This window comes from Schistocerca piceifrons, chromosome 1 (genome assembly GCF_021461385.2).
Source record: "Schistocerca piceifrons isolate TAMUIC-IGC-003096 chromosome 1, iqSchPice1.1, whole genome shotgun sequence".
Classification (NCBI taxonomy): Eukaryota; Metazoa; Arthropoda; class Insecta; order Orthoptera; family Acrididae; genus Schistocerca; species Schistocerca piceifrons.
In genome coordinates, this window is record NC_060138.1 from 70,527,283 (window position 1) to 70,554,891 (window position 27,609).

General features: G+C 42.6%; 1 protein-coding gene across 1 annotated transcript in view; it reads right to left on the bottom strand.

Moving 5' to 3' along the window:
* Positions 1–6,544: 6,544 nt before the first annotated feature.
* The window catches only part of LOC124804816 (mitochondrial E3 ubiquitin protein ligase 1-like), a 32,772-nt gene continuing 11,707 nt past the window's right edge, over positions 6,545–27,609 (bottom strand). The window contains exons 2-4 of the mRNA XM_047265159.1: positions 16,545–16,750; positions 16,081–16,467; positions 6,545–7,114 (exon numbers count right to left, since the gene is read on the bottom strand). Coding sequence (XP_047121115.1) covers positions 6,787–7,114; positions 16,081–16,467; positions 16,545–16,750 — 921 coding nt within the window. The 3' untranslated portion in view covers positions 6,545–6,786. The remainder of the gene's footprint in view (positions 7,115–16,080; positions 16,468–16,544; positions 16,751–27,609) is intronic.

Below are 27,609 nucleotides of genomic sequence, written 5' to 3' on the forward strand. Positions count from 1 at the left end.
AAAACTGTTCATGCCATGGGTTGACAAAGTGACAAGGTAGTCAACTACAGAACAGTGCATTGTAATCAACATTGCACAATGGTTAGTAGATTGCGAGAGTTGATCTAGGCAAAAAGGACCAGAAGGTAGGGAACAAGTAGACACTGCAATTCCTCATCTCTGCGGCTGACAGTTACGAGCCTTCAAAGAGAGACATCTGTATTCTTGCTCAGTCCGCCTGTGAAACTCAGGGCAGAAAAAATGGATAGCAGTGCTCACCAGCGACAAAGAGGTTGGGCAGATGGGGGTATCACACAGAGACACCATTGAAGAGGATCTTCGAGTCAGCAAAGGACTAGACCATTTGCCTTTGTTTGCTTTCTTGGAGCCTTTGCCTTTGGCAGATGAAGATTAAGATGTTTGTTGGCTGGAGGGACGTAGAAGTCTTCATGGGAGTATTCCTTCTGACCTGTCCGACGGGAAGCAAAAATTTGGTGGCCTGTTGCACAGCTGGAGGAGAAGGCATGGGGATGCTACTGTGGCATTTGTCAATTTTATAACTGCGGTGCTGAATTTGAGGCTGCAAACCTGCATGGCCATGTCCTTCGTGGAGCGAGGTGCAGCAAGAACAGTACTGTAAGTGCCACATGGTAAAACACAGGGCTTTCAACTAGCCAACAACTTGCGAGTGACAAGGTAAGGCACTTTTTCCTTCACCCGGATCTCCTGGCCAGCCCGCTCATAGAGATACATGGGACATTCTCAGGATGAGGCTGCATGGTCGCTATTACAATTAATACAAAGGGGAGGAGGAGGTGGGTAGTCGCGCTCATAAGCATCCCTACCACAAGTAACACATTTGGCTGAGTTCCGATGGGATGTTTAGTGTGGTTGTTACTGATAGCAGCGTGTCAGGTTCGGAATGTATGGTCGAAGTGTGATGACTTTGTAGCCTGCTTTGATCTTTGATGGAAACGCTACCCTATCGAACATGAGAAAAAAAAGAGTATGTGTAGGCACTGAGGATGTATGAACCTTTTTCATCACCCGATGGACTGCAGTGACGATATGATCAGGGAGGTAAGCTTGGACTTCTCCCTCAGTCAGACTGGCTGTCTCCATTATGTGAAATCACAAGGAACTGAGGTGCAGCTGGGAGAGTCTTCGAATCGTTAGCTTCATTTCGTTTCCATTAAGTAGACGTAGGTTCAGAAGGTGAGGATTGGCTTGCTTCGAAGATTGCTAGCATCTTCGATGGCATGCTCCCCCCCTCCCACTTTCGGTGACTGTTCACACATCAGGTCACACCTCTCGAACTCCTGACAGAAGGACCAATTGGCAATTTGGGACTGCAACAGCTCAAGCAGGCCAGGCTTATACTAGGGGTACGTGTGAACTCTACCTGTCGACCCATGGCTGGGAATTATGCGTTACCCAGTCCCCTTCTACATGTCAGACAAGAGGGGCAGCTTAGGGAGTGCACAGGGAGGAAGAAGAAAAAGAGAAACCTCAAATGTTGAAGCGGAGGAAGGATAGTCTTCGACTCAGCATCACATGGACAGTGTCTGTTACAGCCAGAGAAACAACAGGCCACGCCACAGCAGCAGCCGTGTGCCCCTCTTCCGCCTCGACTGTACTGTTTCGTCCAACACGAGCTTGCTGCTTGCCCTAAGAGCTGGGCAGCTTGTAACAAGTGTTGAAAGGAAGGTCACATTGCATTGGTGTGTCATACTCTTCGAACATGGTGGGCACAGTAATACCAATGGACATAAACTGTATCTCTAAAATGACGGTTCTCCTGAACAAATTGCTTATTGGCTTGCATGTGTTTAATAAATCTCTAAAAATGCAAGCAGACACATGAGCCGCAGTGACTTAAGTAAATGCACAAATGTATGTGGTCTTGGCTTCCCTCCCCTCACGCAGGTTTCATGGAAGTTGGTTGGCTACAATAAACAGCAGATTCCGATCCTAGGTCAGTTCTCCACTGCTGTCTCCTTTACATCTGTTCGCCATCTCACCTGCCTTGTTGTGGATCATGCCCATATCACAGACCTGTTCGGGTTAGATGTGTTAAACCCTTTCAGTTTCTCCATTGTCCATGAGATAAACTTAGTGTCAGATCAAATTCCGTAACAGCAACTAGAGTCCCTCTGCTCTGAGTTTTTCTGTTTTCCCTGGGGTTCAGTTGTGCTGCAGATTTTCAGACCCACAGTTTTTCCAGCATATTTAGAACAGCTGACAGCCTCTGTACCCAGCTGCATCAATTACCTTGGCGATACCCCTGCCACCTTCCAGAATTTGAAAGAGAGTATTCCAGTCAACATTGCCAAAAGCTTTCTCTAGATTACAAATGCTAGAAACATAGGTTTGCCCTTCCTTAACCTATCTTCTAAGGTAAGTCGTAGGGTCAGTATTTCACACCTGTCAACAGCTGCTTTCTTTGGAATTGGAATTATTATATTCTTCCTGGATGCTAGAGTTTTGTCAAGGCCAGCCCTCCCAAGGCTATCAGTAGTTCTAATGGAATGTTGTTTACTCCCAGGGCCTTGTTTCAACTTAGGTCTTTCAGTGCTCCGTAAAATTCAATTTTTCACAATGGTCTCAAAACTATTTAGGCTGACACTGTGGTCCAGGCAGGCCCACAATATTTTTGCTTCATTACCTCTCTTCAACATTTTATATCTCACAGAAATAAAGTGCTAGTCTGATAAGGTAGCCAGATCTCCTTCAGAATTTCAAAAGTAGAACAGAGGTGCTGGCATAACTGAAGCTGTGGGTTGTTAGTCGCCTGAATATTTCAGTTAGTTCATTACCAGAGAAAGGCAAGAGTCTGGTGTTGGAGATTCAATCTAGCATAAAATAATAGAGAGTGAACAATTTGTTCTGGATACATATTACATACACAGCCATCGCTAATTGATTTTTTGTAGAACTGTGATGCTTTGTGTTGCCAAATTCTTGGTCCCAAAATGATAATTAGCTATTTATTGATGTAAATTGAGCACATCTGCTCAGAAAATAATCCTTAATACCGCAACAGAAACAGAGTGACCACACACGTCCCCTATCCCCCCCCCCCCCAAAAAAAAAAACCCACACGCACACACTTACTTTTGCTTTCACATGACCATTCCATTATGCTGCCAAATCCAATTAATGGGATGAATGTTCCAACAATTCATACTTTATACTGAGGTGACAAGTCATCGGACAGCAATATGCACATGTACAGGTGGCGGCATTATCGTTTACACAAGGTATAAAAGGGCAGTGCATTGGCACAATTATCATTTGTACCCAGGTGATACATGTGAAAAGGTTTCAGACATGATTATGGCCACATGATGGGAGTTAACAGACTCTTAATGCAGAATAGTAGTTGGAGCTAGAATCATGAGACATTCCATTTTGGAAATTATTAGGGAATTAAATATTCTGGGAATCACAGTGTTACGAGTGTGCCGAGAATACCAAATTTCAGGTACTACCTTTCACCACGGACAATGCAGTGGGGACGGTCTTAACTTAATGACAGAGCAGCAGCGTTTCCGTAGATTTGTCAGTGTAACAAGCATGCAACACTGCATGAAATAACCACAGAAATCAATGTTGGATGTACGCAAACGTATCAATTAGGAGAGTGCACTGAAAATTGGCGTTATGGGCTATGGCAGCAGACGACCAATGCAAGTGCCTTTGCACGTCATGACACTGGGAAACAATCGTTCGTGATTGGTTTGAAGAATGTTCTGGAAATATGAGTGAATGATATGGATACCCAAATTGCCTGACAGGAATATAATCAAGATGTCAGTTCATGCACAAAATCCTTCCGACACAATATTATGAGGTATCCCAATATTTCACGCAAATATTTCAGTTTTGCCATATTCCAAAGTACCTTTGTTGATAGGTGCTTGGACATGAAGTAGAATGATTTTTTGTTGCCTTTTGCAAACCAAGCCACAAATCATACATTTTTTTCTTCCATTGAACCTAAGTCTTAAAGGCATTTGCCACTTACCATTTCACTTTTTGTAAAGCAGGCAAGAAGAAGATCCATTTAACACCCTGAAAAATCTTGCCATACCTTTCAGGTTCAGGGAATCAAAACTGTCTAATTTCTAGTGCAAAGTGACTAACAGCTATTTTATTTCTGATGTGAAAGAATATCCCCCCCACCTTACCAACAGTAATAAACTGGTTAAAAGAAAACAGCAAAATTTATTAAATATAATCCAAACATTGCTGATAAATTTGTTTTTGCATTGTTTTTCTTCCGAAGATGTGGTACCCATCTCACAAAAAAGCTTTCTCAGACTTATTTCCTCCTGTAAAATATTTCATACTTACTCTTTGTTCTAGTATTCCAGCATCACCACCTATTTCACAAACCCTTCAGTGCCAATTTTGAGAGTTTCATCACACAGTTTTCGAATATTCTTCATGTGAACTGAGTCCAAGACAATTACAGCAAAATTTGAATTCAGAGCCCCCACCCTCCCCATTAAATGTTGGTACATCAGTAGCTACTCCATTTTCTTGACCACCTTTAGATGAATTTACATTGGCAATAAATAGTCCAAAACGGAATTTTGTGGGTCTACATTCCAATAAAGCATATGGCACTACTAAAAAGCATTACGAATGAGAATACCATAGTTCAAGTTGATACCTGACTTAGTTTATTCGTACAATACGTATCAACAATAACAAAATTTCACTAATAACGATGACAGCTATGTGGCAGACCACATTCCTAAGTGAGGTACCTTGCTATATAGTTTTCTTTTCATGGAAATCTGTGTTTCCTTCTTTCGCCAATCATAATAATCTGAATAATGCAAAAAGAATGAAAAAGAAAACCAAGGACATTACAGTCAATAATGGAAGCAAGACTGAAGAAAATTGGGACACTTCATAGAGCTTGACGACCTATAAAAAGCATCTGATGACATAAAATGGTGCAAGATGTTTGAAATCATCAGAAAAGTAGGTATATTCTATACAGAAAGATGGACAATATACAAAATGTGTAAGTACCAAGATGGAACAGTAAGAAAGACAAAGGGGAGTGCTCTGATTAAAAATGGCATACGGAAGGGATGCGATCTTACTTCTTTACAGCTCAAGCTGTATATCGAAGAAATAATGAAGGAAATAAAATAAAGTAAAATAAAGGAGCATAAATGAATTAAAATTCAGGGTGAAATGATGATACAATGATAATATTTACTGATGACGCTGCTACAAGATAGATTCCTGTACCTCGGGAACAAAACAGTGTGTGACGGACAAAGCAAAGACGAATAAAAAGTAGAGCAGCACATGGGAAGATATCATTCCTCATCAAAAGCAAACTACTGGTACCTTAGGTAGAGAAAGAAGTTTCTGAGAATGTACATTTGAAGTATAGTGTTGTACGCAAGTTAATTATGGACTATGTGAAAATCGAAACAACTGTGATGTGATGTTGCAGAAAGATGCTGAAAATTATATGTGCTGATAAGACTAAACAATGGAGACTCCAGACTGGAATATTGCAGGATAAAGATGACATGGTAAATTGCAGACAGCCACAATCGAAAGACACTTACACATAAGCTTTCACCCACAGCCTTCTTCAGAAAAACAAGTGGAGCTGCGGAAAATGGAGCAAAAAAGGAGACGAGCGGAGAAAGATAGGCTGGTGTGTTGGCAGAGGGTGGCATACAAAGAGAGTAGGAGACGAAAATGGGAAGGAGGTGATAGGGCAGAGTAGGTGGAAACTGTTGGGTGGAGAGTGTGGGGGCAGTATGTAACCGAGTTCAGAAGAGCTGGTGGTGGAGGAGAGGACCCAGTTGGCCATCAACATGATAGTTGCATTCTGGTGTGAGCTGTTGGAGATGACAGTCATGTTGCATGAGATGTGCTTGCTTATGTGAATGAATGGTATGAGTTTATCTTTCTTTTTCCAACAAAGGCTGTGTAAATGTACTGGTAAGATATAAAGTGAGGCATTTCTCCCCAGAACAGGGAAGGAAAGGAATATGTGGAAAACACCAAACAGATATAGGGCCAGGATAATAGCAAAAGTGTTATGATACAAGGGAGCAACTTCCACGGTACTAAATAGTCACAGAGGTCAAAACTGTAACACACACACACACACACACACACACACACAGAGAGAGAGAGAGAGAGAGAGAGAGAGGGGGGGGGGGGGGTTGGAATACATCCAACAAATAAGTGAGGACACTGGGTGTGGTGTTATGCTGAGATTTAAGCTAACTTGACTTGGGGTATGCCAAACAAGGCAGAAAACTAACTGGGTAGTGCAAACTGGAGGGTAAAATTTATATCAAACATGGTTCCACTGATGAGTTCGTTAGCACACCAGCTCAGACAGGGGAAGGAAAACAGCTGTGTCATTTCACAGAAACCACTGCAACATTTGCCTTACGCAATTTACGTAAAAAATTCAGACCTGGTTTCAAACCACCATCCTACAAAATATCAGTCCAGTGTCTTCTTAACTATTGCTTGTGTACAAGACAACTACCACAGAAAAAGGGAAAATGAATAAAAAGAAGTAGTTATCATTTATTTTATCATTATATCATCTATTATCACAAGCAGTACTTTTGTTTCTATAACACAGTTAAAATGTATTCCTTTTTCCAAGAACACATGCAAATAATTTAGAAAGAAACCACCTTTTACAAACGAGGCATTAACACCTGTTATAAAATCACAATTTCACAAATAATTCACTGACTCCCAGAATCTTTACACAACATTGACAAGATTCATACTTTTATAAATCTATGACAAATATACAGGTGCTTTGCGCTCAAAGTGGTTTCTGCACACAGGACATGTGTTGTGGATGTTCTGTCCACAGGTTTCACATAAACAAACATGACCACAAGGAAGTAGTATAATTTCACGAGGATTTGTGCGACAAACTATACACTCTTGGCCCTCTGGGACATTCTCATCACGCATCTGCTGTCGTCTTTCTCTTCGCATTTCCTCCAATTTCCGATGCAATTCCTCCTCTTGTAGGCGCCGCGCACGTTGCTTCATCAAACGGTAAGTCAAGTGACCTACTATTGCCAGTCCTATGATACCAAACACAACTGAGAGAATCCTGTGGAGCAGACAAGATGTTTAGAGAATTGTTACGAAAACGAATTCAAGTGATTATGGAGCAAAGAATATATTTTAATGTGGACTTAAAAAAATAGTTCTCATATGTAGTGACAAAAGTAACGTGTAATATCCGAGAATTTTTTAATTTTCCTCTTGCAGGCCCCGTGCACGTTGCTTCAGTAAACAGTAAGTGAAGTATCCTACCAGTGCCAGTCCTATGATATCAAATACAAATGAGAGATTCCTGTGGATCAGAGAAGATGTTCAGAGAATTGTTACCGAAACAAATTAAAGTAATTATGGTGCAAAAAGTATATTTAAAAATGGATTAAGAAATATTTTCCAAATGTAGTTTTGAAAGTAAAGGTTAAGACCTGAGAATTTTCTGATTTCATCCATTTTCAAAATAGGCTACTGATCACACAAATAAAAGTAAAATTTTCACTACATATGAAGTTGTAAAGTTTGTAGTTAGTGAATGCAACATTTTACCAAGAAATAAACAAATGATGTTTTTTAAATGTTGGTCAGCTTTTGTAATTCTGTCATAAGTGAAAGTAAATACACCCTGAGGGGGGAAAAAAACTGATGCACCACGAAGGAATTATCCAAATAGGACAAATCAGAAGAGGTGATGTACATGTACAGACAAACAAATGACTACAGTTTCAGAAAAACTGGATGATTACTCATGAGAAAGAGCTTCACAAATTGAGCAAGTTGATAAAATATTGGTCCCCTTCTGACCCTTATGCAAGCAGTTATTCGGCTTGCCACTGATTGGTAGTGTTGTTGGATGTCATCCTGATGGATATCATGCCAAATTCCATTCAACTGGTGTGTTAAATTGCCAAGCTTCAGAGACTGTCAAAGGGCCTTGCCCATAATCCTCCAAATGTTCTCAATTGGGGAGAGATCCAGCAACCTTGCTGGGCAAGGTAGTAATTGGTAAGCACAAATACAAGGAGAGAAGCTCTTGCAGTGTGTGGGCTGGCACTGTCTTGATGAAATGTAAGCCCAGGATGGTTTGACATGAAGGGCAACAAAACAGGGTGTACAATATCCTTGATGTACCGCTGTGCTGTAAAGGTGCCACGGATGACAGCCAAAGGAGTCCTGGTATTAAAAGAAATGGCTCCCCAGACAATCACTCTAGGTTGTCAGACAGTATGGTTGGCGACAGTCAGACTGGTCTACCACCGCTGTCCGGGGCATCTTCAAACATGTCTTTGGTTCAGAATCTTATTCACTGCAGTTGCCTTCAGTGAAGAGTCCTGCTTCAAACTGAGTCCTGATTACCAGTGAAAAAGCTTCTGCAGACACTCTGGACAGAGGTGGGATACCATCCTGACTTGTCGCCCACCATACAGCCTGACAACAAGGAGCGATGGTCTGGGGTGCCATTTCTTTATGCAGCTGGACGCCCTTGGGTGTCATCTGCAGCACCCTTACAGTGCAGCTGTATGTCGATGATATTCTACACCACATTTTATTGCCCTACATGGCACGCCATCCTGGGCTTACATTTAAAAAAGTATTACCCAGCCACGCACAGTTTCTACTGCTTGTCTTTGTGCTTGCCAAACCCCACCTTGGACAGCAAGGTCGCAGGATCTCTCCCCAATTGAGAACATTTGGAGCATTATGGGCAGGGCACTCCAACAACTTCAAAAATTGGATGATCTAATGCACCAATGGAAATGGAAATGTCGTGTGGCTAGGGCCTCCCATCGGGTAGACCGTTCGCCTGGTGCAGGTCTTTCGATTTGACGCCACTTCGGCGACCTGCGCGTCGATGGGGATGAAATGATGATGATTAGGACAACACAACACCCAGTCCCTGAGCGGAGAAAATTTCCGACCCAGCCGGGAATCGAACCTGGGCCCTTAGGATTGACAGTCTGTCACGCTGACCACTCAGCTACCGGGGCGGACTAATGCACCAATTGGACATAATTTGACACGGTATCCATCAGGGGAACGTCCAATAACTATCAATGCCAAACCAAGTGCTTGCATAAGGGTCAGAGATGACCAACACATTATTGATTTGCTCAATTTGTGAAGTTCTTTCTCTTGAATAAATCATCTAATTTTTCTGAAATTGTAGTAAATGTACATTACATCCGCTGATTTCTGCCCCATTTGTATAATTCCTCCGTGGTTCACAGTTGTTTGAGTGTATATATGTAAAAGTCTAGGATGGTTGCTAATGTGAAATAACTTTAATCTAAACTTCTCTGCAAATCAGATCAAGGTATACATTAAAAAGTTACAAAGAATAATACACGCAAAATCTGTATACCGTATTAACAATAAATTATCAGCATTCTGTTTAACACAATTGAAGCTTATACCATCTAAATTTAAATAATTAAATTAGAAAGAAATCTACTATCTTTTAAAACAGCTGCCGGTTTCTAAGTTATACTGTAGTGCTACAGGTTATTTGACATTATTAGCTTCATATCTATAGTACTGCAATTGTATTTTTCCAAGAAAAGATGTAGGTACATTTGTAAATACTGGATCTGTTTACAGTACATGACTATACAGCAGCTTTATGACAAATACTGCTACTTACCAGATAGTGTCCAGAACTTTTCAGTTCATGAATCTAGATATTCACATAATTTGTAGAAAGAGTGCCCAAGAGGGTAGGCTTTTACTTTTCTTTTGAATTGCTAAGAATACCCAATTTTTTGTTTAGTGTTGCCTGAGATGTTTAGTGTTGCTTGAGACTTTGTTGACTATCTTCCCACCTCAGTATGAAACTACATTCTGAACCCCAGACAAGGAGGCAAAGTCTACTCAATAATTATCATGATTTATACTATGACTGTGTAAATTAAATTTCAACTGAAGCTGATATCTATCAGCAACAAAAACCATCAAGGAGAAGATGCATTGAGAAGTGAGTAAGAATTCCAAGACCCTTAAAAAGCTTGTGCATTAGATACAGTTATCTAAGTCGCACAACATTGTCACTGCTTGCCTCCCACGAATAAATACTTCATTTATTTTACATGTAATTTCTAAGAAGATAATCCCATATCACAACAGCAGTTTAAATATGCGAAATAAGCCAACACTTGTCTTTAGGTCAACGCACTGAGAGATGCTCATTAGGCCATAATATGTTGATTTGAGCTTCTTGATTAGTTTATCCATCATGTGTTGACTCCATTTACATTTGTTATGCAACTGGACCCCAAAGAATTCTTCACAATGTGTTTCATTTAGTGTATGGCCATTAATATCTACTTCTGGTGCTAACAAGTCGTCACCGTCATCATGATCATGTTACAGCTCTCATTTCTTGGGTGCTAGTGACAAGCCTCTTCCAAATTTTTCATCTTTGTTTAACTAGTCCTCATGGATCCTATCCCATAGATCACTTTCGGTGAAATTTCAATCCATCTTCTCCTTGGCTCTCCAACATATTACATCCCATTTCCAATAATTTCAAGGAATTTCTTGGCTATCCTGGTTTCTTCCATCCATTTCACATGACCATACCTTCCTAATTTGACTGATGGAATTGTTCCAGCATGCTGAGTTTGACACTTGCATCCACTCTGTTCCTTTTATTACTTATTATTGATTGTCCTAGCATAGATGTAACACATCATTATTGCTGATTTGAAATAGCGTAACATGACTTTGTGAGATTAAGGACTTAAAATATTACATAAACTGCTCTTCAAAGTCACTGGAAGACCATTTATGTAGGTTAGGAACTAGCGATGGCCCAGTAGCAATCCCTGTGGCATCTCACATTTAGTTCCCTCATTCCAAGTTAATTTCATGCCTTTGACACAGTCTGTTAATGAGACCCTCTGCTCTCTGCTATAAAGGTAAGATTCCACCCATGCAAGAGGGATGCCATTGATGCCACAACTCTTAGTGTGGCAATTACAATTTTGTGATCCAATCCAGGGAGTTTGGTGGCAAGGGGTGCAGGATAAACTCATCCTGTGTCGGCTGTGTGATATTTTGCTTGTCCTGCTGGCAGATGCCATCATGCTGAAGAAAAACGAACTGTGTGCAGGGGTGGATATGGTCCTCAAGAATGGATGCATATTCATGTAGATCCACTGTGCCTTCAAGAATGACGAGCTCACCCAGGGGATGCTATGAAAACATTCCCCAGACCGTAACGCTCCCTCCTCTGGGCTGGATCCTTCTGACAATTGTTGCAGGGTGTTTCCTTTTAGATGTTTTACACCATACACAGCAATGTCCATGTGTCCAATGAAGCATAAAACATGCTTCATCTGAAAAGGCCACTTGTTGCCACTCTGTGGATGCCCATTGCAAGGGCATCCAATTGCCAACCTTCATCACCAATGAACAGAAGTCAGCATGGGTGCATGAAGTGGGCACCTGCTGTGTAAGGCCCACATGCAGCAACATTTCCTGAATGGTCATTGAGTAGGCAGTGTTTGTAGCCCCTTGTTTCATGAGAGCAGTCAGTTACTCAAGAATTGCACATTGTAATGGTTCTTTATTTATGTAACCATTACAGCACTCCAACCCCAGTTCTAGATACCAGTAATATCTTACTACTTTTCTGCGAAGTAACAGACATATTTCTGTGACAATATTCACATTTGGTTTTATTAATGTGTAGGTACTCTGATGTATTGATATATTACAGTGATATGGTTCTTGTGTGTATTCATTTCTGTGAGACTGTCATAATCTTTGACTTACTTGTACCCGTTTTGGTGTGAATGTGCACAGAGCAGTCTTTGTTTCACTTTTCAGAAGTTAAGTTGTTATTTCGCTTTGTAAACGAACAGTCAAGTCTTGTGTTTGGTTAAAGTGGAAGTTAAATATATGAAGATTGATACAAAACTGTTTTCTTGATGATGTGACAATTAAGAAGTAGTATATGTGAATTTACAAGAAGTTTAATAAAAATGTGGATCATGAGCACCAAGTCAAAAATTATTTCTACCATACCATTGTTCTGATCTGGGATTGTTTGATCATCAAAAATTTCCTGAAAAACGCATTTGTTGGGTCTTCAAATATTGCTAAAATACAGATCTGGACCTTCTAGCAGTCAAAGTGGAATCACCCTAGAATCAACAAGATGAGCCATAACAACTTCGACGAAATCTACGTGGGAATCCATTCAAGATAAGTGCCAAAATTAATGACTTTTTTTACAGTGACTTCATTATTTCCATTCTGACGATACCATCCACAGTCAATAACTTTGTTGTTGCCCGATAAAGGGAACATATGCTGCGTGAGCAACATTATTAATCTGATTTCTAACCTACTTTGCAAGTGGTGGTATTGTTAGAATATCTATTCGTCCGAAAAAATCTACATGACTGTTGTTCACCCGTCATCTCTGGTCCGTGGTGGACCACAGTTGCCTTGGCACTGGTTTTAGATAGTGCCTATTTGCCATGCATGGTGTAGTTTAAGCATGTTAGCATGTGAACAGTTTACTAAATTAGCCATTTTGGAAATGCTTTCACCCTTGGCTCAAAAGCCAATAATCATGCCCTTTTGGTCATTAGATAAATCACTTCATTTCCACAATAAAACAACGACTGCGCTATTTTCAGCATCCCTCCCCCCCTCCCCAACGTGTAATATATACCCACCACTGCTAGCCTTGCCACCTACAGTCTGTGAGTGGTTATTGCACAATGACACTGAACACAGGAATCGGTCACATTACTCTGACTGGACCACCTATAAACAATGTGAGTGTTCTTGTCTTGGATGCTGGAAACATTTTGATGCCCATGTACATTATTTTCGTGATGTTTATTTTGTTAACACCTGTTGATAACAGTCCTGCTTATCTAAACTTCCATAAACTTACTGTTCAGTGTATGGCAGGGTTAACCATGCCACTGTACTGGTAGTACAGATGACTAGTTGGATTTATTAAAGGGCATCACACAGTTGTTGAGATTAAATCATTTATAAATATGTAAACTGCTGTTTACAATCTTGAACTTAAGGATCTGTCTGCAAAATCAGGCTATACTGTCTTCCGGTTTAAGTCTTTGTGTTTTATTGATTTGCTATAGGGCATCAATTGTTTTTTTCTTTTCCAATGTTTTCAATTATTTTCTTAGCCATATAGACTGTTACATTGACAGTCTTCTCTAAAACATAAGTTGCAGTTTGCTGGCATCCTCCTGTCATGATACCCCACCCAGAGTATTTATGAGATTTATCATTACAAGGGCTGAACATTTTTCCTCACAATCTATTAAGGCTTCTTCATTCAGCAGTTTCATCAGCTGATCCCTGGCTACCCAAAACAACACCCCTTTCCAAACAAACCACCCTATGTACTTTTTGACGTGCTATGTATTTTTTATCGATGGGTATGATTTGTGCAATATACCACTTTTGGATAGGGCCAGTATGTTTACACATTCAGTGCTTTGACTGTTGTTTAATTTTCTTCTATCATTTGCTATCAGGGTACCTCTCACTTTTTCTACAATCCCCTTGGGACAGACTTTAATTAACACAGTTATGTTTTTCCTTAATTTCACTCCTAGCACTTCCACCTCAACACATTCATTGAAGGCATGTGGCACGAGATGAGAACTTCCATTTAGCCTCAAGAGCTGTGTTATCATTGCCCCTGCTGCTTTTTTATAATCATCCAATATATCTGATACTTTTGTGATGTTTCGTGGTTTGCATTCATAATGGTAACATTATTAGCATAGGCAATCATAATGAATCGTTGTAGACCAACATCTTATCCTGGTATTGAGCTGCTGACTGAGCAGATGAATAGTTCTAAAGATATCACAAACAGTATCACTGATAAGGGATAAAATTGTCAGATAGAATTTTGGATTGGGAATGCTCGCGTGAAACATCCATTGATTTGCACCTTGGAAACAATTTGGTATTGATTTGGTAACTATAAATCTATTGTTGCCTGTGGAAATCTGAAATGCTCTAGCATATTCCTTAGATACTGATAGCTGACTTTATTGATGGGTTTCTCTAAATCAATGTTCAGTAGCTTAAGTGTTTGTTCTTGATGTTTCCATGAGTTTGTATCTCTTAAGGAGCAAATTCCATGTACAATACTTTTGATAGGTAAGCTATAAATCTGTTCCTAGGTACGAAGATGTATGGAAGGGTTTGTTTTAATGTTGCTGCTAATACACGAGAAACTATTTTTGAGTCTGCACGTAAAACAATTATTGGCCTGAAATTTGTTATTCTTTGTAGGATCGTTGTCTTGGGAATAAGTACAATAGTCCAGGTTCTTTTTCAAAATAGGTGTCCATATTACTCTTTCTCTCTTGCTACTTCCATGAACTCTTTCTCAAGAATTGACAAAAGGGATTTATAAAATTCATAGAGAATACTATCTGCTCCTGGACTCCCGCATTCTGGCAAACGTTTTACAACATCTTAAATTTCTTCTTCACATATTTGTTCTCGCAACACAGAGATACTTTCATGTGTTCGATGTGACATACAATTTTGTAGTTTGTGCTGTTTTTGGAGTATCAGATAGTTGTGCTCTATACAGTCTTTAGAAATGTTCTTTGATCCCCTCCCGAGTAATATATTTATACCTATCTGGAAACAGTATGTTCTTACATACCACTGTTGGCAAGTTTTTCATTCCCTTGAGATGGTAGACACTCCACTTCTCATCTGGTATATCTGCCCAGAGCCCTTGCAGGTGATTTGCCTGCCTAGTTTGCTTTCCCATAATTCTAAAATTTTCCTTTTAGACTTTTTTTAAATCACTTGCTTGATCTTCCCAATTGCCTACTTTTGTTTGCAGTTCACTAGTGGTAACATAGTAGTACTTTGAGAGGTTTATTGAGTGTATTCACATTACTAGTGAGAGGTCTTGAAATTTGATTTTAATCACCGGAAACTGCCAGTAACCGTTACTGTATCACTAAATATTTCAGCAGGTTATTTATCTACTGTTCTTTATTCATAACGCTGCCACATAAAAAAATTAGAGACATAACATTAACGAAAAGAAATATGACGAGATATCAACCACATAAGGAGGCAACAGCAGGATTAATACCAAACTGTTTTTCTCCATGACATTATACAGTTTGTTGACTACTAGATATCCCCTTTCCAATGTTACGAAATGGTGGGATTAACAACATACTAATTAGTTTTGTTATCATTTTTATCACAATTGTAATAGTGCCTTGTTTCAAGAATTGATTGATCCCTGTGTCAACACATTTATGTATCTTAGGTACCTGTCTGAGCTGCTGTCTACATTATCATGATGCTGCTCATTGTAAAGCAATAAACCCAAGATCATTTCAGGAACCACCAGATCACAGGTTATTTATGGCAGAGGTTGTGAACAGTTTATCTCGGAATAATTTTACGAGCTGCTCTCTACAAAATATCTATGAACCATCCATGTATCATAAATCCAATGTGGTGAGGAAGACTGTTCATTTCTTCTTCACTAGTGTTGAACAATCTCCAATCAGCGTTGTCACAGTTCCATTTGCATGCCACAGCTGCATGGAGCATAGCAGACATGCTTGTTATCACAGTGAGCAGAATGTTATGACGATCCCACCCCATGGTTCTTTCAAGACTTCCCAGTTGCACACGACAGTTCGATAGTTACAGTAACATGTTTGGATACTTGATTTTTTAAATATACTTTTGTAATAAAAGCTCCCTGTAAAACTTAACCGTTTTTTAGGATACACAGAGGGTGTGTAACTAAATATAAACCTCTAGGAGCAACACACATCAGCTATGTTACCTTACTTTTGTTAAAATTCATTCTCTTTGCAGTTTTGTGATGTACTGATCATGTGCCACTAAAATACTAGTGACCCTTCCCTCCCCCTGTACAGTGGTGATTAGAACTGGACAGCTAAGGAATGCCAACAATGAACTGATAAATAAAATTTCATTCACATAACAACAATTCAAACCCACGAATCTTACCTGTATGTGCGCCTGTGGTATTCTATGCGACGAATGAGAGACGATATTGGTAAAGCTGTGATGAAAAATGGATTACCATCCTCTGGCGGCTGAAGTTTAAGGCCAGTTTCACTGTTATCACTTGACAACTCTCCTATTCCTGTAACCAGTACTCCCTCTCTAAGCATTTCCTCACTAATTTGAAGACCTCTTCGCCTAACTCCAGTGAAAAAACCCCAAAGGTGCTCTGCAATACTGGATGTACTTGGCTCAAAGTGATCTGAAATGGTTTCAAGATCAAGGATTTCTGCATCTAAGGCATCAATGACCTCAATCTGCGTTGAACCCTTCAGCAGAACAAAAGGAACTGTGTTGTACACTTCTTGTATTGTCCTTTCATGATCTGACCTGGAACATTAAATAAATCAATAAATAAAAATGTATATTCACAACTAAAACTGAGGAGTATACAGAATTTTACTTACCAGAATCCTCCCGATGTTCTTGATACAACATGTTCCTTTATGCTAAGTTTTTGTACTACCCCAGATGTGTCAGGGGAATTTAAGCTTTTGATTGACTTTCCAAGGGCTTTAACAACACCCCTGACAGCAATGTAAGGAACTTTATGGTCTGGAAGAGAGTGGACTAAATCTTCTAAGCTAGGGTCAATTTCATGTACAGAGACATCCTGCAATAAAAGACATTTTCATACAAACTGCACTATAATCTATTCTACGTAATAGTAGTTATGTCTATTAACAGATACAAGCAGTCTAACTTCTACATTAACATTCTTACACTGCAAACAACTGAAGTGAATGGCAGAGGGTACTTCCAACAGTACCATGTACTTGGGTTCTTCCGACATCATTTGCATATGGAGTCTGGGAAGGGTGTGTGCCTGAATGCCTCTGTGTGAACAATTAGTTCTCATATTCTTGTCTCTGTGGTCCCTATAGGACTGAAGTACATTCCAACTTTCTTCATTTAATATTGTTCTGGAGATTTTGTAAAGATTACCCACATTTGTGGCATATTTGGCATCTATCTTCAAGAACTGTCAGCTCATATTCTTCAGCATCTCTGCGATCCTCTCTCATGGGGCAAAAAACCTGTCACCATTCATGTTGCCCTTCTTTGCACATGTTTAGAATTTTCCTTTTCTCTCTCTCTCTCTTTTTTTTTTTTTTTTTTTTTTTTTTTTTTTTTTTTTTTTTTTTTTTTTTTTTGGGGGGGGGGGGGGTGGCCCACACAATCTAGCAATATTCTACGATGGTTTGCAGGAGTGTTTTGTAAGCAATCTCCTTCCCAGATTGACTGCATTTTCCCAGTACCTTAATGAACTGTAACCTTTCACAGGAAAAGATATTGAAGTCTGGGATTTTATCCAAATTTGACCTGTCAAGTTAACCAAGAACTTTGTATCCAAGGACTCAGTCATGAATGACTTCACAGCAACAGGATATTATGTTTTAGCATTTTGTTAAGTGCACAATTTTAAATTTCTGAATATTTTAACCAAGGTGCCAATCTTTGCACTACTTCGAAATTTTATTAATAAATGACTCAATATTTGTGCAGGTTTCCTCACACAACATTTCGTAACAGATACCTGCATCATTTGCAAAATTATTTGCTTCACACTTTTATTTTGGTATTGATTTCCCTAACTTTTCTGACTTTCCATCATTAAATAAATATATTTTCTCTGGCTCTTGACTCTTTAATACTTGACTCTTTAATACACACATTTTAGTCAATATTTAAGGAACTTTTTTAAAATTTTTAATTATTGGTCTTTACCATCCTCACAGCTGTCCAGTGCCCTCCTTTGTATGGTTAGTACATTATGTTTTTAATAAAGTATATTTTAAAATGTGGTTCACACTAACTGCTACCAGAAAAAATAGGCAGAAGTACATTTTCTGTTTTATATGGCACTAAATTACTACTAGTAGCACACAACAAATTACATTCTGTATGACAACAAATAATACAAAGCAGATTGGAATATAAAAATATAGCTACATCTATGTTTTTTCTTTCTTCTTCTCCAACAATTTAATTTGCAATTCCCTGTTTTCTTCTGCCAAAGTTGAAAGTTTCTTTAATTTGTTTTGTTTCAGGGTATAAAAATTACTAAGGTCATACATGCCCATGTCAGAATCAAAGAACATGAAGGCGAAAAAGGAGTTAAAAGTGGCTACAAATTAAGCCCAATTGATGGAGGGAAAGACAGCTAAACACAGTTACTTTCTCTTGGAGAAGCGACCATAAAATATGCGATGAGACAACAGAGGTCCTGAACTAAAGATTAAATGTCCTTCACAATATTGCTATGACAGATAAAAAGTAAAACACGGTCGAAAGTCCACACATCAATGGCTAAAATGGCCGATACTTCAGACGGCAAAGATAAATTATGTAAATGGGTAAAAAAAAAAAAAAGAGGGCACTGCGTTAGGAAACGGCGAACCATCAAACATTGATGACAATGGGCACAAAGTGGTGAGGGATCAGCACTTAACAAATGTTGACAGCTGAAATTATAGTGCTCAATATGCAAACTAGCTAAAATGATCTCCTCTTGGCAAGAGGGCAGAGAGGAGGTTGGCCAAGCTGCTGGGGGAGGTTTAATTCCCTGGAGCATGTTCCCATGAAGGGAAAACCAGTGGTGATGCCAAAGGGACACCACCTGCTGACAGGTGGCAACACGGAGATCATCAGAGGGAACGGAAGAACTAGCAGACCGAGGTAGGAGGACTGCAGTCTTGGCAGCAGCGTCAGCAGCCTCGTTTCCCATCAGACCGACATGACGAGGAACCCACATACATATCACAGTGGCTTCATCAAGAGTGATGGACAGTGTACAGAACACAGAGGCTCTGAAGGACCAGCGAGTCGGAGCAAATGACATATCTGAAAAGCCTGTGTCGCCAAATCTACTACGTGCATGGCCTGATACAGGGCGAAGAGCCCCGCTGTAAATACTGAGCAGTGTTCCGGAATCCTATACCGAAAATCATCAGTGGTAATGAAGAAGGTTACTCGACACCACAGTCAGATGAGACATCAATGTACAAAAAGGTACCATCGCAAAGCTCCGTGTGAAGGTAAAGAAACTTACAACAATAGAGTGAATCTGGAATAGTGTCCTTAGAAAGCGAACGAAGTCTAAGGCGAATATAGGCTGCCGCACGAAGCCAAGATGGTGAAGGGTTCATACCCATCGAGAAAGTGGCAGGGAGTGTGAAGTTCAGCTGCTGGAGCAATAGCTGCAAGCAAACCCCTGGAGGTAACAGAGAAGAGGGACGCACCCTACACTGGCGGTCAAATGAGTCATCGAAGAAGGAGACATAAGATGTGTTGCCAGACACAGCAGATGAACAGCATGCTTATCTGCTGAGGAGAACATCATGTCAGTGTGACAGCAGTAGTTCGGTAGCTTCTCCTTTCACACTCTCAACTGGGCTAGCGTTAAAGGTGCCAGTGGGCAAATGAATGCCACAATGGTGGTTTGTATTAGGGCAGCATAAGATGGACGGACATGCAGAGGCATAAACGAAACACCCATAGTCTAATTTTGAATGGACAAGGGATCTGTACAAATGGAGGTGGGTGGTCTGATCCGCTCCCCACGCTCAGGACATATAGGGCACTGAGGGACTGGGTGTAGTGGGCAGCCAGGTAACACACATGGGAGGACCAAGAAAGTTTACTATCAAGCATGAGCCCCAGAAATTTCATAGTTTCAAGGAATGGAAGAGCAACAGGCCCAAGGTGTAAAGGTGCTGGAAGAAATACATTGTGTCACCAGAAATTCATACAAACGGTTTTGTCAGTGGAAAAACAAAAGCCATTGTCGATACCCCATGAGTAAAGACGATTAAGAGATCACTGAAGATGCTGCTCAAGGAGACAAGTCCATGGAGAACTGCAATAGATTGTAAAATCGGCAACAAATAGGGAGATGGAGGTGCCTGGCAGGAGACAGGCCATGAGTAAATGGTGATACCAAAGAGGACGACACTCAGGATACAACCCTGAGGTACACCGTTTTCCTAGATAAAGGTGTCTGACAAGGCAGAACCCACATATACCTTGAAACCTCGGTCTTTTAAAAATTCCTGAAGGAAATGGGGCATGCGGTCACGGAATCCCCACATGTAGACAGTACGGAGGATACCAGTCCTTCAGCAAGTGTCATAGGCTTTCTCCGAATTGAAAAACACAGTCATAATATGGTATTTTCACAGAAAAGTCATTCATGACATGCATTAAGAACGTGACGAGATGGTCAACAGCAGAACGACATGCTCAAAATTCACACTATGCAGCGGTTAGTAAATTGCGAGACTTGAGCCACCATACTAACTGGGCATGAATCAAACATTCCATCACCTTGCAAACACAGCTTGTGAGAGAAATGCGGCGATAGCTAGAAGGAAGGTGTTCATCCTTCCCAGGCTTAAGTATGGGTACGACAGTGGCTTCATACCAGCTTCTAGAAAATGTGCCCTCTGCCCAGATGTGATTGTACATATGAAGAAAGTGCTTGCCTGCAGGAGAAAGGTGCTGTAACATCTGAATATTGGACTGGGGAGGAGGATAGGGATGAAGTAAGAGCATGATCTAGCTCCCTCATAGTAAAAGGGGCACTGTAACACTCATTATTCTGGGTTGGTTGGTTCAAAGGCGGGAGGAGGGACCGAACTACGAGGTCATCTTCCCTTGTTCCTAAGTCTGAGAATAAAACGGACGAAACCTGTAACACAAAACAGAAAGAAAGGAAAAGCCACAAGAATGAAGGGAAGGCAATGAACACTAACAACAGAGAGATGCAAGAAACAGAAGACAGTAAAACATGAAAGCAGATTACAGTGGCTGGCCAACCATGAGAATGAAAAGGGAAAGCCAGCCACTCTGAAACAAATTAAAACTTCCACCCTAAAAGCACTAGGGTGGAGGACACAGACGGACAAAGGACATGCGCTAAAACCTACATAGAAGTATAAAACCCAATCTCACGGATAAAACTTTAAACTAAATCTGGTGTGGAGGCAGGGTGCTGGGAAAGTTAAAAGGCTGCTGCTGAGCAGTTAAAAGTGGGCAGTCCAGCAAGAGGTGGACGACTGTCATTTGGGAGCCACAGCGACACTGGGGTGGGTCCTCGCGACGGAGTAGGTAAGCATGCTTTAGCCACGTATGGCCAATGCAGAGCCAGCAGAGGACAACTGATTCCCTGCGAGAGACCTGCATGGAAGACTTCCACATATTCATAGTCTCCTTAATGACACACAGTTTGTTCTGCGTGCTGTTATGCCACTCTGTCTCCCAAAGCCGGAAAACGCTGTCGTGTAAGAAAGTACGCAGGTCAGCTTCAGAGATGCCTATCTCCAGAAGCGGTTTCCGCATTGCCTATTTGGCCAGCCTGTCGGCAAGTTTGTTGCCGGGGAATCTGACGTGTCCTGGGTTCACACAAACACCACGGAATGGTAGGACTGTTCCAGGGCATAGATAGACTCCTGAATGGACGCTAACAGAGGGTGGCGAGGGTAGCACTGGTCGATAGCTTGTAGGCTGCTCAATGAGTCAGTACACAGGAGAAATGACTCGCCAGGGCATGAGTGGATTATCTCAAGAGCATGAGATAGGGCCGCCAGCTATGCAGTGAAAACACTGCAGCCAACTGGCAAGGAGTGCTGCTCAACATATCTACCATGAACATATGCGAAGCCTATGTGACCGTCAGCCATTGAGCTGTTGGTGTTAAACCACTTCAGAGCCCCCAAACACGTCAAGAATCAAGAGGAATTGAGAGCGTCAGGTATAACGGAGTCCTTAGGGCCATGCAGAAGGTCCAGACGAAAATGCGGCCCAGGCGTACACCATGGAGACGTACGTGAACGGATCACAAGTAAAGATGATAAAGGGAAGGACTCCAGTTTGGAGAGAAGGGACCGCACAAGAACCGCACTCATTAGCCCATCTGGGTTGCCAATGTGGGAGATGCACTGCCGTGGGCAGGGAAAGTAGACAGTAATTTGGATCCTCAGTCCTCAGGGGAACTATGAATGTGTGCTGCGTAACAGGCGAGCAGTTGCGCACGTCTGATCTACCATGGAGGACACCAGCTCCACCAGTACGCTGGTCACTGGAGTCGTCCTAAAAGCTCCTGTCACTAATCGAACCCAACAGTGGTGCACAGGGTCAAGTAAATGTAATGCTGAAGGTGCTGCCAAACCATGAACCACATTCCCATAGTCAATTCACGATTGGACAATGGCTCTGTAGAGCAGCAGTAGCGTACAGCTCTCTGCACCCCAACTGGTGTTGCTTACGCTGATGAAGATGAGGGAGCTAAGTCAATTGAGTGTCGAAAATCAGCCCTACAAATTGACATGTCTCCACTACAGTGAGTGGATTATCATTAAGGTAAAGTGCGGGTTCCGGATGAACGGTATGACACTGACAGAAGTGCATGACATGCGACTTTGCGGCTGAAAACTGGAAGCCGTGGGCTAGAGCCCATGACTGCGTCTTGTGGATGATTCCTAGGAGGTGCCGCTTAGCAACAACAGTACTGGAGCAGCAGTATGAAATGCAGAAGTCGTCTGCATACAGAGGCCCGACAGCTGCTGCTAGACCGTTAATTGCCACTAAAAATAGAGAGACACTCAATACAGAGCCCTGTGGGACTCCATTCTCGTGGCTATGGATGGGACTATGGGAGACACCAACTTGGACACGGAAAGTACGGAGCTAAAGGAAGTTTTGGATAAAAATCGGGAGTGGTCCCCAGAGACCCCACTTATACAATGTGGCAAGGATATGATGTCACCAAGTCGTGTCGTATGCTTTAAGTAAGTCAAAAAAGACGGCAATCAGGTGTTGCTGTCTGGAAAAGGCTGTTCGGATGGCAGACTCGATGGACAAAAGCTTATCAATGGTAGAGTGACCCTGGAGGAAGCCGCCCTGACATGGAGCCAGCTAGTCACATGACTCCAGGAACCAACCCAACTGCCGACATACCATATGTTCCAGCAGCTTACAAAGAACATTGGTGAGGCTGATGGGCCAATAGCTATCCACATCAAGCACGTTTTTATTGGGTTTGAACACCAGAATGATGGTGCTCTCCCGCCATTGCGATGGAAAGACGCCATCGCATCAGATCCAGTTGAAGATAACAAGAAGATGTCGCTTGTAGTCAGATGAGAGATGTTTAATCACGTGACTGTGGATGCGATCAGGCTCAGGAGCTGTGACAGAACAATGTGCAAGGGCACTGAGGAGCACCCACTCTGTAAATGGGGTGTTATAGGATTCACTGCAGCTTGTAGTGAATGAGAAGACGTTCCCTTCCAGCCGCCGTTTGAGTGTGCGAAAGGCTGGGGGTTAGTTCTCTGACGCACAGGCTCGAGCAAAGTACTCGACAATCGCGTTTGCGTCAGTACATAACTCGCCATTTATGGTAACACCGGGGAGAGATGTTGGGGCCTGGTACCCGAAAAGACGTTTGATCTTTGCCCAGACTTTGGAAGGAGAAGTGTGGCACTCAATGGTGAACCGTTTAAAGGCTATGAGGTGTTCCAGGGAGGGGTGCCACTTATGCCACTGTAGAGCTCGCCGACGCTCCTTAATTGCTTCAGCGACTTCCAGTGACCACCAAGAAAGTTCCCCAGTCCGCCTTGTTCAAAGCCCATCTCGGCAGGCGTCCATGCACTTGACACTGGGGCACTGATAGGAAGATGGGAAAGTGGTCGCTGCCACACAGGTCGTCATGTGGATAGATGGGAGAAGTCCTGGGCTGAAAATTGATAAATCAATGGCTGAGTAACTGCTGTGAGCCACACTGAAATGTGTGGCAGCCCCAGTACTTAAGAGGCAGAGGTCGAATTGCGACAGTAAAGTTTTGACAACTCTGCCCCGGCCAGTAAGCATGGTACCACCCCATAAGGGATTATGGGAATTAAAATCTCCCAGAAGTAGGAAACATTTAGGGAGTTTATCAATCAGTGCAGCTAATTCAGGGGTACTGCACCATCTGGAGGAAGACATACATTGCAGACAGTTATTTCCTCCGTCGTCCTTATCTTGACATCCAGATCTTCAAGAGGGGTTTGAAGGGGCATATGTTCACTACAGACCGAGTTTAGGAGATAAATGCAAACTCCACCTGACACTCGATTATAGTTGCTACGGTTCTTGTAATATCCCTTATAGCCACGGAGGGCAGGGGTCCGCATTGCTGGGAACCAGGTTTCCTGGAGGGCAATGCAGATAGCAGGTGTAAAACTTAACAGTTGCCTAGCTCAGCCAGGCAGTGAAAAAAACCACCGCAATTCCACTGGAGGATGACACTGTGAGACTGGGAAGGCATGGGACATTAAAGATGCAGTTTATGCCTCAGAGTCACCTGATGCCACCGATTTATTGTCTGAACAGTCTATATCCGTTGTGTCTGAGGGTCTGGCGAGGTTTAGGTCCTCAGCGAACGCCAAAATCTCCACCCCATCCTCAGCTGCAGAGCTTGTAGGTAGTGGTGGTATGGGTACCACCACAATTTCCTTGGTCTTAGGGGTTGTCTTTTTGGATTTCTCTCACTGCTCCTTGGGTTTCCCTGGCTGGGAGGACTTCACTGGCTGGGAGGACTTCACTGGATCAGACTCTGGGACTGAGGATGAACATGAAGACCTACGAACAGCTGCTTTTGGGCTCTTTGATCGGTGGCGGGTGTCGTCTTTCCCACTAGAAGAAACCTGGGATGGGAGTGACCCAAGGGACCCCTTCCTAGCGAGGGGGTTACTCCCAAATTAGGTGGTGCAGGAGCAACAGGGAGGGAAATGCCTCCCCCCTCCCCCCATCAAGGGGGCAGGTGTAGTCTTCCGGCTCTGAGAGGTGACCTGGGTTGGCGGAGATGATGGTGCCAGAACTGTTGTAGCGGCGGCGTAAGATGATGTCATATGCACAGGATGCACGCGTTCAAATTTTTTCTTAGCCTCGGTGTAGGTCAGTCTGTCCAGGGTCTTGCACTCCATGATTTTCCTTTCTTTCTGGAGAATCCTGCAGTCAGGCGAGCAAGGCGAATGGTGCTCTCCGCAGTGGACACAGATGGGAGGCGGGGCACATGGAGTATTGGGATGTGATGGGCGTTCGCAATCTTGGAATGTGACGCTGGAAGTACAGTGGGAAGACATATGGCCAAACTTCCAGCACTTAAAGCACCACATCGGGGGCTTGACTTAACACCGGTAGACCATTACCTTGACCTTCTTGGGCAATGTATCACCCTCAAAGGCCAAGATGAAGGCACTGGTGGCAACTGGATTATCCTTCGGACCCTGGTGGACACGCTAGACGAAATGTACACCTCACTGCTCTAAACTGGCACGCAGCCCATCGTTGGACTGCAAAAGCAGGTCTCTGTGAAATATGATGCCTTGGACCACATTTAAGCTCTTATGGGGCATGATGTTACAGAAACATCCGCCAGCTTGTCACAAGCGAGTAACTCCTGTGACTGGGCAGAGGATGCTGTTTTGATCAAGACTGACCCAGATCTCATTTTGCACGAGCCCTCCACCTCCCCGAACTTGTACTCTAAATGCTCAACAAAACATTGAGGCTTCACCGTCACGAAAGAGTCCCATCAGTTCTCGAACATACAAGGTACCGGGGCGAATAAGATCTGCTGCCATCGTTAGCCTGATGTTCCTCCCATGATGTGGCCAGGGAGGGGAACAATTTGGGGTCCTACTTCTGTGCGTTGAATTGAGCTCGTAATCACTTAGAGACTGCTGGTGTTTCAACACCAGCAAGAGATGATGGACTACGCTTCGTTGCGTGTCAGCCACCTGGCAGGATGGCCATTTCCAGGACTCCCGATACCCCAGGGGGATGGGCATCTACCCCTAGGCATACAAGGGGAGTTAACAGCACAGGCATCAGCAGAGTGATCCCTGTGTGGTCAGGGAGCTACAACCAACAGGGTACATGGTGGCCCCACCACAACGGACTGGCTACCGTGCTGGATATCAGGTGCAAAGAAGTCCATGGTCATCGCCGGTGCAGAAATCGACACTGCATAGTGCATGGCAGAAAACACACTCAGGAAGATGTCCTCGCCCAAGAGATGGAGAATGGGCAGGACTGCAATGTGACGACAAGAAAGTGGGCTAATGATCTCAATGCACGATGGACACAATGCACCTCATAAGGTGCCCTTGCCCAACTGGCTCGTTCTTCTGGAAAATTGTGAAGAATGGAGGTCAAACCCTAGAGGGGACCATCACATAAAGGCCGAAACGTGTGAACCTTCTTTTAGTCGCCTTGTACGATAGGCAGGAATACCTCGGGCCTATTCTAACCCCCAGACCCACAGGGCAGACATAATTCTGGGAAGAGAGGGGTGTCGTCCAAGCCTTCTCCACTCGTTTCTGATGGAGGAAGGCAGGGTGATAATGGGTGAAGATTGAAATATCCGCAAAAGAGCAGCCCAAGGTCTTGGAAATAGTAATAGAGTCCTCTGTGACAGCCTCTTCCACAGTCAGGCCAGAAACTGGAGAATGGTCCTTGGTCTCAGAGAACAGTCAGAGGTTGGCCCAGAGGACAGAAGAGGGGCTGGAACTCTTAAAAGAACTAGTGTATGAAATCCAGCTAGATTTTTTGTTACCTTGAAGAAAGTGATGACATTGCACACACAACTGTTTATAATGAACACAATTCGCCATCATAGGAGGGTGGTTAAAAATGTAGAGAGCATGTCTCCGTGCTTGAATTACATTGTGGCATGCCACAATCTACCTGGAGACCAGGACAACAAAGTGCAGTAAAGAGGAAATGCGAGGAATGGAACGTTCTGTGTTGGTAAGGATAACAGTGGTACAGTATTCTACCTGGTTATCTCAACTGGAGAAAACCTGTTCATCGAAGGTCGCCAGGGAGGAGTAACACCTCCAGTCGGCCATAGAAAGATGCCTTTTGGGTTTGTATGTAGGTGGGGTAGGAATCAGCAAATGGACAGTACACGGGAAATGGTCGCTTGAGTAGATGTCAGAGAGAAATGGGCCACTTGAGAAGACAGGCAAGCTGGGCAGTGCAGAATGAGAGGTCCGAATGGGAACAGGTGTGCAAGGAGACCGAAAGGAATGTGGGTGCTCTAGTGTCAAGGGAGGTGACATTGAGTTGATTGAGTTCAGACAAGCAGGCACCCCTCTGTGAGAACCCCAAAGGGGATGGTGACTGCTGAAGTCACCAATAAAAAAAAAGGGATGAGGAGGTTGCCCAATAAGCTGGAGGAAGTCTGCCCTGCTGCCACGGAATGACGAAGGTATGTAAAAAGTACAAAGGGAAAGGGTGAAGCGAGGAAGGAAAAATGCCGACTGCAAGAGCTTGCTGTCAGGTGTTCAGGGAGATGGTCTGACTATGAATATTATCCTAGATGAGCAACACGACTCCTCCACGAGACGGAATGCCGTCCTCGAGGCGAAGGTCAAAGTGGACTGGAAAGAAATGTGAGAGGTTAAAACATTTGTGAGGACACAA